The sequence below is a fragment of the Nannobrachium achirus genome (assembly GCF_963921795.1).
Source record: "Nannobrachium achirus genome assembly, chromosome: 17".
Classification (NCBI taxonomy): Eukaryota; Metazoa; Chordata; class Actinopteri; order Myctophiformes; family Myctophidae; genus Nannobrachium; species Nannobrachium achirus.
This window is the reverse complement of record NC_137824.1, coordinates 32,976,324-32,996,929: the sequence shown is the minus strand read 5'-3', so window position 1 is coordinate 32,996,929 and position 20,606 is coordinate 32,976,324. Positions and strand designations below refer to the sequence as shown.

At 41.1% G+C, this 20,606-nt stretch overlaps 1 protein-coding gene across 1 annotated transcript; it reads right to left on the bottom strand.

The window, feature by feature from the left end:
- Positions 1-534: 534 nt before the first annotated feature.
- On the bottom strand, positions 535-10,265 carry xiap (X-linked inhibitor of apoptosis). The gene is made up of 8 exons (XM_080745874.1): positions 10,116-10,265; positions 6,494-6,781; positions 5,848-6,406; positions 5,575-5,674; positions 5,419-5,497; positions 3,512-3,551; positions 3,238-3,411; positions 535-1,658 (listed from the first exon to the last, which is right to left on the bottom strand). Exons 2-8 carry the CDS (start codon positions 6,734-6,736, stop codon positions 1,465-1,467), a joined length of 1,389 nt encoding a protein of 462 aa, XP_080602000.1. The 5' UTR covers positions 6,737-6,781; positions 10,116-10,265; the 3' UTR covers positions 535-1,464.
- Positions 10,266-20,606: the final 10,341 nt, after the last annotated feature.

Genomic DNA, 20,606 nt, shown 5'->3' with positions numbered 1-20,606 from the left:
ATTATATAACTCCGTTTTGAGTTACATTACAGCTGCTCATAGATACACTTTTAAGGTTTTACTGGTTAATTTCAAAGCAAGTTGTCTAGTTAGGTCGGAGAGGCTTTAATATTGTAGGTAAATGGATTGCCTTAGACTTAAATTAATGGTGTATTTTAACTCCTTTCATACTACTAATAATAATGAATAATGCTGCTATAAACAAATAGCAGCTAAATAGCCAACACTTGTTGTTTGGGGAGGCCCTTATCCCATGGAACTCCACATAGGATTTATTATGATATATTGATGTCAAATACATTTGGGGTGCATATGCAGACAAACAATGTGCTAGATGGGTGACCCCTTTACTGTCATGCTGCAATTTTTTATTTTGATGGAGTTTAAGTCAGTAAACCATTTGGTTAAATGACAATAGGCCCATATGAATGACATCATATTCTAAGTTCTTACTCTGAGAACATCTTGGTCAGGGGAAACACATTCTATGCTACAAAACCCCAATAAAACAAAACAAATACATTTTAAGTCAAGTACTTAAAATTTATTTCACACATAAATGCAAAGCTGCATGACGGAATGGAAAGGGAGATGTGACCCTGTGTGACAGATGACAGAGACAAAAAAACAGTTGGTTCTGTAGAAACGGACTCAAGTCTACAGATGTCAACAGCAGCAAGAAAACACTGAGAAAAAGAAAACCCTAAGTCTAAAACTGAAAGCACGCCCAGCAAAAACAATATGAAGAGTGACATACATACAAGGACCTTACATATGACCACCACCACCAAATCCGGATAAAATGTCAAAATTAAATAATTAAACAACACACATTATGTTGGGCACTAACTTGGAAAAAAGGCACCTCTGGCAAGCAAAACAAAATGGGTCAGAGTGGTAATCTCTGTGTCCTTTAGTGTCTACTTACATCTTATGAATCTGTGTCATGCACAATATAAACAAGGTTTATCATTATATTGTGAAAATGTTACCATCTTGTGCCCTTTTCCCTTTATCATATATACATTTGTATACATACTGTATGTGTACAGATTTTTTTTCTTTCTTTTCCTAAATTATAATACAACTCTATATACATTAGATTGAGTGTTATAAAAATAATCAATTGACAAAGCAGCATAAATTAGTCCTCATTCCAGAGCCTGGTTAAAGGCTTATTTATACTTAATTGAACGACATGTTGTATTCTCAAATGAAAAATGAACTTTGCATGCAAAGTACATTTCATGTACAACAGTCTTTCAAGGAAGTATACATTAACCACTTAAAACTTCGTTGACCAGGGTCCCCCAGGGGTCTATAATTGGTACCCTACATTCTTCCCTCTAGTTCTACACCAAATCTCTGATCTATAAGCTCACAACGCATTGAATGTTCACCCACTTTTACCCAATGTTCGCCTATAATGGCATGTCCAGAATAGAGACGGTAGGGTTCATGTGGTTAAGCAATATACGTCTTGATCTTCTGTGTGATGGCACCGCAGCAGATGGGACACTTGGTGAGGGCATCGGAACACTCCTTGCAGGTGACCAAGTGACCGCAAGGGATGAAGACAATACAGATGTCCCTGTCCATACATACTTTGCATTGTTTTTCCCTCTGCAGCTCCCGTAGTTTCTCCAACGGATCCTCATCTGAAAGGCAGTGCTCTATAAGTTTATAAGTACTTTGAGGGACATTCGGGTGATTAACACAGTCTGATTGCGACCGAATGTCGCAGTTAACTATGAAAACCGGCACACCTTGTCAGTCCTTCTGTAACGCCTGAACTTTGTTGACATTGCGCAATCATGTTACATCACCTCATCAAAGATCAAACCCTGGATATCCATACATGGATCATAACCTAGCTCTCCATATATGAAGCTGACCCCTATCCCTACATCTGATTCCCACATGATGCCCTGTTAGGGCAACCAGAATAAAATCCCTTTTATGCCCATAAAAGGGGACAAGGAATGAGAGACAGATACTGACACGCACAGACGCATGTCTGGGGTCTCACAGCACACGGTTGGTTCTACAGACAGGGATCTCCATATAAAAGGGATTGTATGTATGATGTCAGACATCATAGGACTTTCAGATAACGAGTAAGCATGTCTGGGGTCTCACAGCACACGATTGGTTCTACAGACACCAACCTTAGTTTGCACACAGATAGCTCAGATTTTTGCATATGTTCTTAGCTGCTTCCCCTGCCGTTACTGTACTTGCACACATTTGGTAGAACCGCCAATCCCACCAATATGCCCATATCTCCATATACATGGATATTAAGACAAATGGCCAAGACAGATGTCAAGACTGCTGTCATATTGGTGAGCACAGGTCATGCCTCCTAATGCATGAGGGGCAGCTTGCCGTAACTCCACAACAAGAAATCACCCATAACTAATTTCCTGGTTCACTTTGTGACTTTGTTTTACTTTGAAACCTTTTGTATTAATCTTACTTTATATACATACGTCGTAGTATACAATTCACCAGTTTCAATCAATACACTTTTGCCTTCAACTTTATTGCCACATCACAAGTCTACGATCTGCACAAATCAATCTACAGAAAAACAACGACTAACCGTTATTGGAGGATAGATACCAAAGGGGAATAATAACAAAACTTTCCCTCTCTAACAGTTAGGATGGTTAAAATGCAGAGGGTAAATTGTACATACTGTATGTATAAAGGTACTGTAGCAACATCATCAATTCATCATCAAGTTTAGGTCAAGAAGACGTTTGATTTAAAGCTTCAATCCAGAACCTGTTAGTCTGTGTGCATGAATACAATGTTATTTTGAACAAAGTGTATGGTAAAATATGTTAATACAATATAATTACAACTAACACATCTGCAGTGGTTGGAGGTGGTCTCCCTGCTCTTCTATTTAGAAATGTGTTCAGGTAGGACACCTACTGGTTGATAAGTGCTATTGCCTGAAGCCTAAAGCACAACATTTCCCCAGCAGGAATTCCTTCTTAGCTCATTGGCAGAAAGTCTAGAAACTGGGTCTGAATCCCGGGAAGGGCATTTCAGCTTTAAAAACTAACGGGAGGCCATACTAATCAAATATGAAGAACAAACAAGAACAAAGCCAATAAATAAAAAGGCAGTCTTGCAGATGGAGACAGACAATAAAATAAAACGAGTATGTAGTGATACAGATGAGAATATGCAAGACATCAGCAAAACGACAGCAAGAGGAAGTACCTTGTGACTGGGTATTACTCTCTGGGTTGGGGTTGAGACAGTCCTGGATAAAAGCCTCCAGGTTGGGGTAGCCTGACCCAGTTCTGCTAATCTTCTCCTGGATAGTTCGCTCTATCACAATGGGGTCCAGGCCCATCTCAAGAGCCTTTTGAGCCATTTCTGACTGCAGCACATCTGGAAAAAAACACAGAGACATTAGTTACAAGATAATTGTGGATCAATAAGTAAATCAATATATGAATAAAAAGAAAATTGACTAAAATGAAATGTTTACCATTTTGATGACTTGAAAATCCATTCTGATGACCTGGTGTCTGTAGGGGAAAGACGTTTATTTCATTATCATTACCAGAATTAATAACTCAAAGTTTAAGATCAGCTAAGATCAGCCGTCAATGTAATCTTACAATAAATGCGAGGTGGCAGGTAAGGTATAGGAGTGCCATTATCGTGAGCTACTGGCACTCATTAGACCAGTGGTTCCTAAACACTGGGTTGGGACCCATTTACGGGTCACAAACCTATTTTTATGGGTTGTGAGAAAATAGTCTTCTTTTGTTTTATGCAATTTCTTTACGGTTATTATAATTTTAGGAGAACTTCAAAAATCTCTCCTCAAAAAGGTTCAAAATAAAATAATTTCATAAATAAATAAGAAGTCCAAGATCCACAATTGAGCCAAACTGTTTGATTTATTCCCTATGTAACCCTATCTAACCCTAACCCTAACCCTGCCACGTAATTATTATCTCAACTACGCTACTCAGTGGGTACAGCTTGGTTCCTGAGAACCACTGATCAGACAGACTTCACACTCGGCACTAGGGCTGCACGATTTTGGGAAAAAATCTAATTGCGATTTTTCTGACTAATATTGCGATTGCGATTTTATTCGCGATATTTACAGGGGCTAAAGCAAAAAAAAATAAAAAATCCTAAGACGGAAATTTATTTTGACTTGACTAGCAAGTATTATGCTGCATTTTGACGATTTCGGTAACATCACGGATCACGGCCATGGCTACACCCCCCCCCCCCCCCCCCCCCACTCCCATTTTTTGTTTTATTTTTTTAGAAAATCTGCCTTGATCTCATAAATGGCCCCTAGGTACTCCTCAGGACGGAAATCCGTCCCCAGGACGGAGAACCTTAACCCCTGTATTTATATATTTATTTCAAGGTATAGTATAGTAGGATATAGTAGGATATAGTATAAGGTATAGTAGGATAAGTGATAGTTTTTTTTTGTTAAAAGGATGATATAATAAATTATTTTAACCAAAGGAAAATCACTTCACTACCTTAAGTCAAGCTTCCGTTGAATATTTATTGTGTAATATATTAAAAAAATAAATTGATTATTACTAACTAGGCTAATTGGCAATCATTAAAATGGTTTGATTCAGTTCAGTTATATTTCCAAAAGATTCCCTTTTATTTTGCTTTAGCAATATAAAACGTTTTTATATTCAGAAAAATCTCAGTAATGGTATTGTCTGCCTCTCATTATTGTCAAGGAAGAAAGTACCGTATGTCGCTGCCTTGCTTAAGTTTCATCAAGGCAAAAAAATGCACCATAAGACACACACCATAAGTTTCACTGGAGGAGGAGGGGCAGCCACCGTTGCACACACTGCACAGAAATTACTTTCACTTTCAGCTTACAACAAACGGGAGCATTTAATCTATGCACAAGGATTTAAGGATGTTATATTTATAATGATTACCAGAACATTCACTACCTGTAGCCATGGAGTACTCCGTTGGAAGGGATCATACACTTTTACGTGCTGTTAGACAGACAGACAGTGTCAAGCCTTGGCTTGGCTCCTCTCCTCTGAGGAGATTGGAGCAACCCGTAATGCTAATCCTCGGTGCGGCGATGCGCGGGTATTTAAGAAGCAAAGAAAGTCACCACAGTTTGATTTGATCATTGCTTAGTCAATTATGAACGAATTTCTAAAATTAAAACGTCTGCATAATGCTTGGGAAGTCAACTTCGCTGAAAATCGCCAAAACCGCGGCCATTGCGATTCGCTAATCGCGAGATTTCACATCGCGATTTCGGTTTGAAAACGATTAACCGTGCAGCCCTACTCGGCACTGCACTCCTTGGGGCCAGATGTGGCCAGCGGACTGCCAGTTTGACACCTGTGTTAGTGAAATCATAAAATTGCTTACAGCTCTGTTTCGTCGAGGGTGTTGTAGCTGAATACTGTTGACAAACTCCTGTCCCTTTTCTGCCAGCAGGAAACTGCACCTGGTTAAAGAAAACCAAAAGAGTCAGAATGAAATGAGGGGAGAGGAGAGGAGAGGAGAGGAGAGGAGAGGACTTACCCAGGATAGTGTTTGGCATGTTCCTCCCATGGGTCTTCCTCAGGTTGCCAGCCTTTCAGACCTCCACCACAGCAGAAACACGCCACCATGTCTCGATCTCCTACAACACAGAAATATCAATTTTAATTCTTGGAAATGACCAACTGTTCCTTCGAGTTTGCCAAATTGTACAGCCCCTGATTAGTCACATAACATTTGGTGAAGCAACCTTTGCATACATTAATTGCTTGCGATTTCTCCAAGTCCAGAACTATCACGTTACGACTTACGAACCTTTGCTGTAGAAGCCAGCCGCGGCCAGTCTCCCGTGGTCAATGAGGTGTTGGACACCTTCAAAGCTCCTGAGCCTCTCTTCATAGCTGCCCATAGGAACAGCGGGGCTTGTGCGTTGGCCGATCCCTCCCTCGTCCATCTCCATACCTCTAAGGGAAGGGATGTTGCCCACATCGTGCCCCAGGATGAAGAAGCAGTGAGGGAAGTGTTTGGAATGCTCTCCCCAGGCTGTGTCGCCTGCCTCCCAGCCTGCCAGCATGTTTCCACAACAGAAACACTGCACCTTGTCTCCATCGCCCAGGTAGTAGAGACCTGCTTCTGCCAGGTCCCGGGGCCTCACAGGGGCAGTGGAGGGCCACGAGGCAAAGGATGCCAGCCGGGAGTCCTCGCTGACCATGTGGGGGGCTTTGGGGTAGGGGGTCTGATCGACCACCTCCCCCGTCCTCAGACGAAACTCCATGTCTTCCATTTCCTCATTGTAGGCGGAACCATTAGTCAGTGACTCTGGGTTGACATTGGACCGGTGTGTGCACCTGAGAAATTTGCATGATGGGGAAACCTGAAGCGCAATAAAAATAAGAATTAGGGCGTTACATTTGGTAGGAACCAGAAATAGGTTTTTATGTTGACTTTATTTTATTATCACCTCTTTGTGTCGTTCTACAGGCATGTCTTCACCACACCAGTTTTCCACGGTCTTCTGGCAGCTGAAGCAGCGAACGCGGTCAGCGTGGCCAGTGAAATAGAAGCCGGCGCGGGCCAGCCTCTCTGCTGACAGCTGCTCGGCAAGGCTGGAACCTCGGAACGAGGCTAGGCGACTGTTCATCAAAGACCAGTCAGTAGCAGCGTTATCTGCCTCCAAGTCACCGTCTTGTGCGAGGTAAGACATCTTACAACCTGGGTTCTGCTGAGATGACCAGAGACGACAGAAGACCTGAAGACAAAAGATAATTATATTTATGTAGGTATGGCTTATTAGGCAGGTTTTCTTTCTTTGCACTGATGTTCATTATACCCTCTACAAAATGATCCTCAATTACCCCGTTTTTTGCACATCCCATTACTGCCGCTTTCTTTTATAAGATATGTGTGTGTCCTGCCTGTACAGATCCCTCTCAAAATTGAAAATCATGAAAGTTCTTTTTCTTACGTAAAATAATTCAAAAAGTGAAACTTTCATAAATTGTCAATTCATTGCAAGGGAAATATGTTGGGGATATTTAGCGGTTCAAACACTGATTTCCAAAATGTATAACGGAGGCATGTTTTTCAAATTCCACATTTTAATTTCCACTTCCAGTGCTTAAAATGATCTGATGCCTACTTGTGGTGTCTTTAAAAATCAACAGGAAATAATCAAAGTTAAAGTAAGTCAAACGAGGTTGTAAAGGACTTGGCTGGCCGCAGTGGTGTTATTAGGCCACTGTGCCTTTAAAGCAGCACTCAGGCTGTAGTCACATGGAGGCGTTGGCTGTTCCATGTGAGGGAGGAGGAGCTGGATTGGCTCTCAGCACTGCACCCTGTGTATCACTAGTATACACACACACCCCTTGACACACACATGAACACAAGGCACAACCAGCGCCAACTAGCAGCAAAACTACCAGAAACTCCACCTCAAGGGAGAGATTTAATCCAATATACAATACCGAAAATGCAATATTCAGATATCTAAATATGTTCATTGCAGTGTTTTTCAGTATTGTGAAGGAAAATAATTGTCCAGAACCTATCCATTGCTAGCTATCCCTTTAACCCGTGTTATTTCCATGTGAATAAACATATGGAAATACATGGTCTATATATGGAAATACATAGTCTATATATGAAGTCTATAGAAAACATGCCAATATAATATATGATGCCATCATTTGCCTGGCTCCAGCCCATAGACCGGCCCACTCTCAGGCTAATGCCATCATATGATTAATAAATATTTATATTTATTACGTTTGTGATTCAAAAGTTAACACTTTTTAAGTCATATCTCACTTTTCCAGATGTGGAGTGGACCCTATAATGATAGATCACACACAGACAGAACACAGACCTGATATCATCATCATGCAGCTGACAGAACAGTTAAATTGGAGTAGCATAGTGGCCGACAGTTTGAGGGAAGTTAAGGCCAGTCCACACTCTCTACGAAACCAAACCTTTCGGGGAGTTCGGATTTTCTGACCTGCAGCTTTCCGAACTCTAATTCTGGCTTTATGTTCATGTTTATTATGTATAATGTACAAATAGCACTCTGGGATATGCTGTGACCCATAAGGGAACAAAGAGCTTAATGTTGGACTTTGTTTACGTCCTAGTGGGCCATGTCTCACTGTGACTGTAGACAGTTTCTTCCAAGCATATCCTGCAGCAGATATCTGTTCCAACATTTTTCCTCAGACAATCAAGAACGGAGATGTGTGAGAAATACAAATTTCTCTGTGGGTATTCCATGTTCTGATGAGAAACAACAAACCATCATCTCTGACGTTTGATTTATGTTGATTTTTTTATAGGACTGGCTGATATATACTATATTAAATATCACAATATTTATTTTACCAATATTTATTTTATCGCTAGTATCAAATCCAACTTTGAGGATTATTGGTGATTTCAGAAGATATTTACAACCATAGAGAAAGAATCATTAGTAATGTGGATATGATGATCAAATATGGAGAGATTTGTCATTAATTTCAGTTAGCTAGAAGTCTAATAAGTTCATAAAGTTCTATCACTTTGCTGTAATGCAACTTTTTCGATGTGATATAACCAAAGTCCAGGATGATAAGGTTTCCAATCAAAATATCAATATTATGTCAATATGTCAGCCAGCCCTGATTGCACGTATCTCTAATAGGGAATCAGGATGCGACTCCACCCAAGCTGTCTGATATAGGTTACATAAACAAGCCACTTTACAATGCTAGTATGCTAAATCTCAGGTCTGACAGAATATATTACATGCCAAAGTGGCAATAATTGTCACCACAGCAAGAATGTAAATTAGTAATCATGTTACAACTGAATATATCAGCCAACATACAGTAAGGCTTAAATCGAAATTGCCATTTAATCAAATGATAATACACTGTATTATTGCGTATTGGCTTTTTTTGTTTTTCTTTCTACAGTTTATGTGCTCGTTCTCAATGCATCCATAAATGTACAGACCTCTGGAAAGTGTCAAAGATTCTTCCTATTCAACCATCCTGTCTCCCAAAAAGATGACCTTCTCACAAATGTACCCAACTTGAAATCATCTGTCAGCCAAGCAAAGCTTATTACAAAATGTCTCTAAAATGTGTACCTAATTCCCAAAGCATGAAGCAACACTTCCATGACCTAAGTAAGGGGAGATGAGTAAGATTTATGGATGACTTTGATGCAATCACAGGAGCAACAATGACATGATCAATCAGCATGATTGTCTCTTGATAAAATTGAGGCACAATCTTAACTATTTGAGCTGACAGTGATATCATCATTAAGTACTCTTTAAAAAACATCACTAAAAGTGTCACACTATGATTGATTGCATGTATTATGAACCTATGGGTGTTACACTTTTATAAAATAACATTATTACAAATGCCCGAGGACAGTAACACACATCATCACATGGGTTGATGCTCAGCCAAAGTGTGTGCACAAAGTTGAAGAAGATATGGCTGAGGATGCATTCATAGCCATGTGATTTCAAGTCACACTGTATTGACTGGCCACGTACACTCTGGAAACATCACAAGGCTTTGATCCAGCACAATGAGCCAGACAACAAACCCACCGACACACGGTGGTCTGTTTTGGTGCGTGTTTGACAGCTCAGAGCTGGAATGTGGCAACGCAACGCATGCATGACCCGTGACGACTTACCGTTAGCGTGCAAGTAACATAGCCGTTGTTACAAAAATAAACACAAACCAGTGTAAAGACAGTAACTAGACTAGTGTATACTTGTGCAATTAGCCCAAGTTAACTTGGGTTTTTAATTTGCCCTTTGATCGGTGCAGCTGAGCTGTAACGTTAATTCGTGATGAGAAGGCGTGGATCCAGGCAGTTAGACGGTTACAACATATAAATACCTCAGAAATAGTATAGTATTTACTATAATCTAACTAAACCAGGACCAATGGCACTTTTACATTCAAGTTAAAAACACGTTTTATAGACAATCATAAATCCTGGCGTCGTTAGTAGCTACATAATAATAACATTACGGGTAAAGCGCTGTCTGCGTTTAGGTTTCCACTTTCCACACAACTCACCGCGGCCAGTTGTAAAGCGTCCTCTCTGTTGCTGTGTGGTCTCTTGTCACTGTGTAAGAAGAACTGTGTCCTTTTAAAGCACAATTATTTTTTCAGCAGATAGCTGCTTGATGTGACCTCGCCGTCGTCGCTGCTACCAGGAAGTTAGCGGCGCAGTTGTTGTGTGCACTGTGCAGCAGCAGCAGCGCGCAACGCTTTTGCGCATCCCAACCCGACCACATGCATGAATGAAATGGGGAAAGTCTACGGGGAGGGCACAGTCGTGCTGTGACGCGTATTTACCGTCAGGGGTCTTCGACGTGTTTTCTAGCTGTGGAAGAGACAAAGCAGCAAACAATGATACATAATATACATATAAAATCAATTTATTTATTATTACACTTTATTTCCATGCTCTTGAAGAAGTTTTCAAAGCTTTCTAAAGCTCATGTGTCACAAAATGATACATCGTGAGCTTGTAGATATGCCAGCCTATTCAAAAAAATATTTATTTTGAATACTAACTAAAATAAACTTGGGTCCCTCACATTGTGAGCTATTTTCACTATTTTTTTACACACAACCCCCAAATAGATCATAGTTCAACAAATCACTTGTTTTTAATGGAACAATCACTGTTTTTGACATGTGATTCATTGGCTTTATTTGGTGATTTGGTAAATGGTAAATGTGGTGCCATGCATATTAAGCTAAATAAAAATAAAATATCCAACAATACATAGACATGCATATTAAGCTAAATAAAAATAAAATACCCAACAATACACAGACATGCATAGTATGCTACCTAAATATCTATCAGGATATGCAATTCCAAGACAATTCCAACACATTTCCATTGTGGTCCTGTAGACTTGGCTGAAAGGCAAGCATGAATATGGTGTAGTTTAGTATGAAACTCATAGCACATTATAGAATCAACACATATTCCACATGATGACACATTCTAAAAGCAAACATATGCATTCTCTGATATTTTACCCAGGAGAAAAAAAATGTTATTTGGAATCTGTAATCCACAATACAAAGTCAATGAAAGGTTGCATTTTGAAATGGGTGTATTTTTCTTCCCCACAGGTGCTTTGTGAGTCCTTTGCAAGTGGAAGTAAGATCCACTATAAATCTGAACACTTTGTAAAAAAAAAACTATATACACAAGTTAAATCATCAATGAATCTACAAAATGCAAAGAAAATAATGTCTGTCTGTCTGTAGCAACATGGAACATAGTGAGTACTGCATATAGAACAGGATAGTTGGCCTGGGCCGTGGTTCTGGCACCTAGGCACAAAAAGCAGTGTGGTTTGCGGGTTCGAGTCCCAACCCGATGATCTTTACTGCATGTCTCTCCCATCTCTCACCTGTTTCCTGTCTATCTACACGGTAAATTAAAAATAAAGGCCCCAAAAGAATATCTAAAAAAAAAAAAAAAAGTTAGTATAATAGTAGATAGTTATCCAATATCCACTCTAAAAATGATGCAGGCCAGGGTCTTTTATAACAGTGGTTCTCAATCTTTTCAGGCTGCGACCCCCCAAAATAATCATACTTTAACTGAAGACCCCCCCCACCCTGACGAGCACTAAAGAGTTGAGGCATACATTTTGTATAACACGGTTCTATTGTGAAAATAGCAGATCTACATGCTCACAACGTCTCGCAGCGTGAGGCGTTGTGAGCATGTAGATCGGCTATTTTCACAATTTCTGCCTCTAATATTTGCTAATTTGGCCAATGTTTAATTTGTCATTTCAGAGGTATTAAAAAGTCCTTAAATTGTCACTTTAGAAATGTGCTATACACTTAAAACTTTGTTGGTTTGTTTACTGTTGAGTGAGAAAACAATGTTGCACATTAAGGTAATCATCTGGGGACCCCCCAAAATAATTTGGGGACCCCCCTGGGGTCCCGACCCACAGGTTGAGAACCACTGTTTTATAACACAAGTTGCCAGATAAGCGTTGCCAGCTCCTTACAAAGAGACAGACCAAGACCCTTGCACATATGTATTGTAGATATCCTTCTAACTCCTACAGAGCCACATAATAAAACATTTAAAGGTTATACATATTGGCCCTGTCTCAATCAAATGGAAAAGACTTCCAATTGTATTTGACTTTAGTAGTCAGTGTAGTCATTTGGACTTAAATTGGTTTCATCTTCGTCAAGACAATTATGGTCAATTTCTCCCCCAGCGTGCTCTGTCCTGTGCATTGTTTTTTGTTCCTTGCGCTTGGCGCCATGCTTCTGCTGCACGGCTTGCACCTCTAGACGTTGTTTCGCCTTCGCTCTGAGCTGCGCTATGTGCCGTCTCTGCAACTCTCGGCGATGCTGCTTGACCTCTTCTGTTTCTTGAGCTCTTCGCTGCGCCACGGCCTGTCTGTGTGCGGCTCTGCGGCGGTCTGCTTCTTCTGGCGTTTCTGCCATGCGCGCGTTACGCTTTCTTTCGCTTTCTTTTTTTCTGCGCGTTTCAGGATTTGATCTGCGGCGAGGGGGCATTGTGACAGTAAAGGAAGTGCCTCTTCAGCAAAATTGTTGTTCCAGTGGTTGATGGTAGCTGGTAGCTGGGTACAATGACAAATAGATACAAGACATATATAGGCAAAGTGGGTAAAGGGTATACAGAATAAAAATAATACTATTTAATATTCACTGATTTAAGTTCAGATAGTATAGCTCCTACGGGGGAAATTCAGGCAGTACGGGAAACACAGGACAGATGCAGAAAAACATACATTTAGGACTAGGAGTAACCAATACTACTAGTGCAGTGCTACTACCAATAACGCAAGGTGATCTGAAAAAAGGAACACCAGAGGCCAGGAGATTCACAGATGCGTCAGGGAGATGAGCAAATAGCCAAGCACGTTGTTTCCTTTAAGCGTGGTGGTTATGTGTCATATGGGAAAGGAGAATGAATCTGTCACGCAAACAATACCTCTAGCCTCGGGAAACCATACCTCAGACAAGTTACCAAATCTTTAAATGACACAGAGAGGAATGGTGATACAGAGAACATAGAAGGAAGGAAGCATACATGTCACTAGCACTGTGGACTCAAAGGTCCAGGATCCCCACATTGTTATGTATGCTCGCTCGCTCGATTGATTTAAGAAAGAAAGCTTATCTATAAGCTTGTGATGCAATGCATTGTAAGCTTCTTGATTGATTTAAGTATGTATTAATTTGCATAGGAAAAGGTCCAGTTTCATGAGAGTACAGTTCACTGGTACAAGGTCAACTAAAAGCATAAGCTCAGGAAAGAACATGGCTTATTTAAATTGAGATCCTTTTTTTAAACTCATAACATTGAATGACAGACAGATAGAATACAGTACTATGCAGGGAAAAGTCGTGAAAATGCAAAAATAAATGGTATTTAAATTACAATTGAAGGGTCAGGGTGAATACCAGTAGAGTCGCCGAAATGAAGGTCGCCCGGAATGGTCGCCGACAAGTGTCGCCGACGTGTTTGGAATAGTCGCCTGGCGTTATAGAAAACTCATCCAGGCAGTGAGAAATCTCATCGAGAATGGTCGCCGACGTGTTTGGAATAGTCGCCTATATTTATAAACCATTATAGACAACAAAGGTATAAAGGGAGTGAGTGAGTGAGTGAGTGGGGTATATATTTATAAACCATTATAGCCTACTTAGCATTTAAAACTCTGATGCCCAAAATAGACAACAAAGGGAGCGAGTGTAGGCTACCCTACCCATATGTCACCCATTCACACGTTACAGTAGTATACTACTACATGTTTTGTACCTGTGCTATTTAGAGAAACTATAGGGTCTAAGCTTTATAACTGTACAAGCTGGCTGCTGGCAACTTTGTCTCTGACCAACGACTACAACGTATTGGATGCACAGATCGCTTCGTTGGGATTAAAACCGCTCGTAGTCCTACCATAGTGGTGCGGTGGTACGTGGCTTTGGAAATAAACGTCATGAAACTTTACCTTTTTCTATGCAAACTTCTAATAAAGTCTTCAATCAATCCATTTCATCCTCCATGACACAAACTACTTTAACCGAGCCTATGCTCGCGCCTCCGACCAAGACGACACGAGGAAAACAGTGTGCATGCACTCCGTGCAGCTGTCAGTGTGTGCCAGGGACGTGCAGAGAATGTTAGAGAGGCAGGGGCTGACACTTCTAAAAGAGGTCAATTCTTTCAACATACTTGCATTCAAGTTCAGGAGCTGCATTCAGGTATATGGCACGGAAAAGGGCGTTTGCATTTCTTTCACCATAGTAAAAAAAACGCATTCATGGTCTAGACTGGAGAGCAGTAATGGCGAGTGCCAATGTGCGGCCGGAGGGCACTTTTTACCAGTGGATAAAAGGGCAGGGGCTCAAGCCCCTTTGATGTCTAATGTGTGCACGTGCCACTATGTGCTGAGTCGCGGCTCGCAACATGATGCTGTCAGACAGTAAAATAAAACTTTGTGGATATAGTTTGATATAATTAGGCCTACATTTCTGTTGATGTTTCAACCAAGGGACGAGTTTATTTTATTTGTGATTCCCCCAAAACACTCATGATAGCTGATACAACAGAAGATCTTTCACAGAAGATCTTTTTAATTAAAATGGTCGGATATTTTCACTACTTCATAATTATATTTTTTTATTTATGGAATTTCTTGTGATGTGTTTGCTTGACTGAAAATAATAATAGGCCTACATAATCAAGCGGTCGATCGGTGAACTGATGCACAGAGGAGGCATATAGCCTACACACTGGACCCATTGTACTATAGGCCTAGCTATAGCCTAGCTTTTGTCTTGAAATAAAAGATAATTTGACAGACAACAGCCTGCATACTGACCATAATGGAATGTTATTGCAGTCGGGGTTAGGCTATATTTCTTGCAAAAGATTTTAAGACAACGGGTGTGTCCGCATAACCTTATATAACGAAGTTGCTTTCATACTAGCTTTTTATTAGTGAACTAAAACAATATTTGACAGATATGACTAGCTTATACATTTTAGTTATGAATTGGAATGTTATATTATAGCAATTGATGCAACAATGATGTGTGGAACACTAATGGAGAGACATGGCACGCATTACGCGTCGTGCGTAATGCCATCCAGCCCATTTAATTGCGTTTTGCCATTGCCATATGGACAGAGAGATTTCTCACACGGGGCCATGTGGAAGTAATCAAAGCCATCAGCTGTAGCCTGTAAATGATCAGTCAATCAATTAAAAGGGTACCCACGTCCGTTTAGTTTGGCAGGTCCTGTGCAGGGCTGCAGGCTGAGTTTCAATTGTTTTTTACCGTCATATCAGACAGCGATTTATCTCCGACACAAATTGCCTATTATAGGCCTATTGTAATAGCCTACAATAATTGGCTGGGATGTAGGCCTAATATTACAATTAGTGTGATGATGTGAACTCTAAACGTTCCCCTAATCCCTAACTCTTGACGCAAAGCTATAAGATTCATGTGATATCCTACTCTATAATGTCAGGTCTAAGTTGTGGCATTTAGTACATTATTTCTATTTGATACCAGTGACATGCAGTGACATGCATTCTGAGACTCTCTCAGAATGCATTGATTTAATCGAATCTTAGAAAAAAGAAAGAAAAAAATTCTGCGCCTATTCTCATTTAATACTATTTCATACTGGCCTGGGATTGTTTTCTTAATAGGCCTATGATTGTTGAATGTCCATACAAAATGCACTTTGTATTTAGGCCTACTTTGAATTTCAAAGTGGGCTATTAATCTTTCTGTTTGGTGAAACAGATACTTGACTGTGCACATTTCAATATGATGTCAAATGCCACTTTGCTGCTTTGTCCATATGCGCTTAGGAAGCAAAGTAAGAGTAAGACACCAGTTTCATTCGAACATGGCTCGTCAATTATGAAGCGATTTAAAAAAATAAAACGTCACCTCATTCATTGGAAAGCCCCACTTCCATGACCAATGACTGTAGCCTATATATAGTAGTGTTCCTATTAAATCTAAATATTTAAACGTTGGCTGATCTACCAGCTCTACAGACTCCTGTCCCAAAACTGACATTTCCTGATTCTCAAAGCTCTGAGCTTTGGTTGGCAGCTTGTAGATCGGCTATTTTCAAATAAACTAGGACTTATTAAGTGGATTGATTATGTATGTTTGTTAATGTCATCTATTAGTGATCTAAAAGCACAGTATTTTTTATGTGTGCCCATTGTCTCTCTCTCTCTCTCTCTCTCTCTCTCTCTGTCTGACAGGCATCATGTTGCGAGCCGCGACTCAGCACATAGTGGCATCGTTTGTGTCATGGAGGATGAAATGGATTGATTGAAGACTTTATAGTTTGCATAGAAAAAGGTAAAGTGTCATGACGTTTATTTCCAAAGCCACGTCGTTGCGAGCCGCGACTCAGCACATAGTGGCATCGTTTGTGTCATGGAGGATGAAATGGATTGATTGAAGACTTTATAGTTTGCATAGAAAAAGGTAAAGTGTCATGACGTTTATTTCCAAAGCCACGTCCTACCACCGCACCACTGTGGTAGGACTACGAGCGGTTTTAATCCCAACGAAGCGATCTGTGCAGTCAGACGTGCTGCTATTAAATCTGCAGATCCAATACGTTTGTTTCTCTCGCAAATGACAATCTGGCAACACCACTGGCTGGCTGCTGCTGCGTCTCTGATTTCCTCTATCCCAACATAACCGCAATTTAGCTCATGTGTTTAAAGCAACAGTTGAGGGGCCAGGATGTTTAACAGAAGACAGGTACAGCTACAGTTATAAGCTTATGTAACGTGTGAATGGGTGACATATGAACACTCACTTGAATACTGGGCATCAGAGTTTTAAATGCTAAGTAGGCTACACTCACTTGAATACCCCTCACTCACTCACTCACTCACTCACTCACTCACTCTCCCTTCCTTTATACCTTGTTGTCTATAATGGTATAAATATAGGCGACTAAGTAGGCTACACTCACTTGAATACCCCTCACTCACTCACTCACTCACTCACTCACTCACTCACTCCCTTTATACCTTGTTGTCTATAATGGTATAAAAATAGGCGACTATTCCAAAAACGTCGGCGACACTGTCGGCGACATGTAAAAGCTGTCGGCGACAATTCCAAATCAGGCAGGCGAGAATTCCACCGAAATTGGTGAGCCTTCCTCGGCGACTCTTCCACGTTTTCCGGCGACCTTCATTTCGGCGAGATTACCTGTTACCGTCAGGGTTAGGGTAAGGTTATGCTAAGTTTACTGTTAAAAGTTTTATGTAGCAGCAGCCTGTAAGTGGTTTTTCAGAGCGGTTTTAAAGGAAATTAGGGATTTACACTACTTTAAGGCCTTCGGTAGGGTGTTCCACATTTTAGTAGTAAAGCAGGAGAACAAATTTTACCTTTTGTTTGAGCCGAATCTGGGATGAACATGATCTGTGGAGCTGCAATCTTACACCACCAGGTAAGATTGCATCCAGCTCACTGCTGCACCATCAAGACCAATTTCTCAATAAATCAGAATAGAGTGATTTACAGTGTTAAATGCCTTCTGGAGGTCCAGCATGACCGTGCCGCAATATTTGCCCAAAATCCACCTCGCGTTTGATGCAGTCAACGGAGTCGTTCAAATAGAGAAGGCATGTGTCAGTAGAATGGGATTCTCTGAAGCCAGATTGGAACTCATACATTTATTCTCTTCAAGATATCTTGCAACCTGCTCGTAGAATATTTTTTCCATGACTTTTGAGATGGAACTAAGAACTGAAATGGGGCGGTAGTTGCCAGGGTCTAGTTTGCTACCTTTTTTTGTGCATGGGGTGTTACTTTTGATAGTTTGAAGTCCTGTGGGACATGGCTCTGTTTGATAGATAGGTTTATGTGGGTAATGATTGGAGCATAGTCGGCTGAGTCTCTGATAATTTTGTCATGACCAGTCGCTAGTGGCCTTGTATTGATAGATTGATTGAAGACTTTATTAGAAGTTTGCATAGGAAAAGGTACAGTTTCATGACGGTACAGTTCACTGGTACAAGGTCATGTAGGGCGCTCAGTTTTATAAACACCTCGTCAGTCACCGTGGCGAGTTTAAAATCATCTTTGCTTACCCCTACTGTAGTATGTATTGACGAGCTCTTCACCATACTGCCCAGAAGATGGGGCAGTATTAATATATGAATTAAGCATAATCCAGCCCGGGTGGCTTTTATGATACAATTACGACGTTGGTGATAAATATCTTGGGTTCAATCTTGGCTGACTTACCACAATTCGTGACTGCGATGAGGGTTAGTGAAACGGATAACGGATTTCAGTTGTGTTGTGAGCAGAGAGCTCGCGCGCTTGAATGACGTCAGCAAACACAACACACAAAAGTGAGTTCCTCTTTAGTTTTACGGCAGGTTGCAACCATTGCTTTTAGGTGTATATCGCCACCTACTGGGTAGTGCAACCTATAAGGGAGCCTGGTTTGAGTGAGTTTGGTTTGAGTGAGTTTGGTAGGTGGATTACCACCCATCCATGGCAGGAGGTGACTGAGGCAACCAGCACCAATGAAAAGGCTAATGCTTTTTATACCACCATCTTGCCAGAAATTGATAGACATTTTCCTATTAAGACGGTGAAAATCTATCCATCAGACAAACCATGGATCACCCCCAAAATCAAGTACCTTATTTACCAGAGACAAAAGGCTTTCAAATCCGGAAAGTCATGTGCTTTGGCTAAATTCTATAAAAATAAGGTCCAAAGGGAAATGTATACAGCCAAAAAGAACTTCTACAAGTCTAAGGTGGAAGGTATGGAAAAATCTAATTCCAGAGATTGGCACAATAATATTAGATCAATGTGCAGCAAAACTCCTAAAAAGGAGGCCCGAATTGATGTCCCAGGAATTAATCCCCAGGACTTTGTGGCAATTGCCAATGCAATAAATGCAAAGTTTGTCACAGTGTCCCAGTCACTTGAGCCTCTAGAGCGATCGACTCTACCTTCCTTCCTACCATCCCCCCCTTTACCCACTATACCAGTGTGGGAGGTATATAATAGATTGTCCTCCATCAACTGTCATAAATCCCCTGGCCCAGACATGATCCCCCCTAAAATACTGAAAGAGTTTGCATGTGAGATCAGTATTCCTCTTTGTGACATCATCAACAGGTCATTTGATGAAGGGGTCGTACCTGGACAATGGAAAGAGGCTACTGTTGTCCCTATACCAAAATCTTCCCCATGCAACATAGAGGAATTGAGGCCGATCTCATTAACAGCCCAACTCTCAAAAATATGTGAACACTTTGCTGGGAACTGGATTCTTAATGATATCACGCCAAACCTAGACCCCATGCAGTTTGGCAGCCGACAGAACCGTTCCACAACACACAATCTAGTCAGCTTAATGGATTTTGTGTATAGGTCCAGTGATGTTTCAGGTTCAGTGTGCACTGTAATTACAACTGACTTTGCCAAGGCCTTTGATGCCGTGGACCACACAGTGGCAGTGCAGTGTCTCCTTGATCTAGGTGTGAGACCAGGTCTGATTCCATGGATTTGCAGCTTCATGACGGATCGGCAGCAAAAGGTGCGCTACCAGGGACATCTGTCTGATTGGGAATATCCCACATGTGGAGTCGCACAGGGGACCGTACTATAGGGCCCATAGTCTTCCTAGCACTGATAAACAGCGCCCTCCATGATGGACCACACCACTGGAAATATGTGGATGATATGACTATGGCCCAATCGTGGAAGCCCAAGGTACCCTGCACCCTCCAACAGACCCTGAATGGTCTGGACATCTGGGTTAATGAGCACAAGATGAAACTCAATCCAAAAAAATGCAAAGTTGTACATGTTACCTTCATGAGAGAAAAACCGGCCCTGCCAACACTTTCCATTGACCAAAACCTACTAGAGGTTTGTGACACAGTAAAGGTGCTGGGGGTCACCATTCAAGCTGACTTGAAATGGGACAGCCAGGTGGACTATATGCTGACCTCAGCCAATAGAAAGCTGTTTGTCCTATGTCGCCTCAAGAAATTTGGAGTTCAAGACACAGAATTGGTTTCGATCTACACAGGCTATGTGCGTCCAGTGCTGGAGTATGCAGTCCCAGTCTGGCACAGTTCCTTGACTGTCAAGTTGACAGTGTCAACCAGACTAAAAGACTGGAAAGAGTTCAGAAACGGGCTTGCAAAATCATACTCGGCCGGAGATACTCAGGATACACAGAGGCTCTCCGCACCCTCGCATTGTGCACCCTAGCAGAGAGGCGCACCCAACTGTGTCTGGACTTTGCAAGGAAGCTGTTTAAGTCAAACTTCAGAAACTGGTTACCCCCCCTCAGGAAGGAGATCTCTGGTCACCAAACAAGGAATGGAGATGACCTGGACACTCCAACATGCAAAACTGAGAGATACAAGAAATCACCAATCCCATACATGTGCAGACTCTTAAATGATAATGGATTCTAGATTTGTGTTTTTAGGTTATATGGAC

What these genes read in the sequence shown, in the direction of transcription:
- xiap (XM_080745874.1), bottom strand. Translation starts at nt 6,736, where the DNA reads ATGTCTTACCTCGCACAAGACGGTGACTTGGAGGCAGATAACGCTGCT. An exon ending in ATTTTCAAGTCATCAAAATG is followed by an intron (nt 3,412 to 3,511) that starts GTAAACATTTCA and finishes GTTTTTTTCCAG; the next exon opens with ATGTGCTGCAGTCAGAAATG. An exon ending in GAGTAATACCCAGTCACAAG is followed by an intron (nt 1,659 to 3,237) that starts GTACTTCCTCTT and finishes ACTGCCTTTCAG; the next exon opens with ATGAGGATCCGTTGGAGAAA.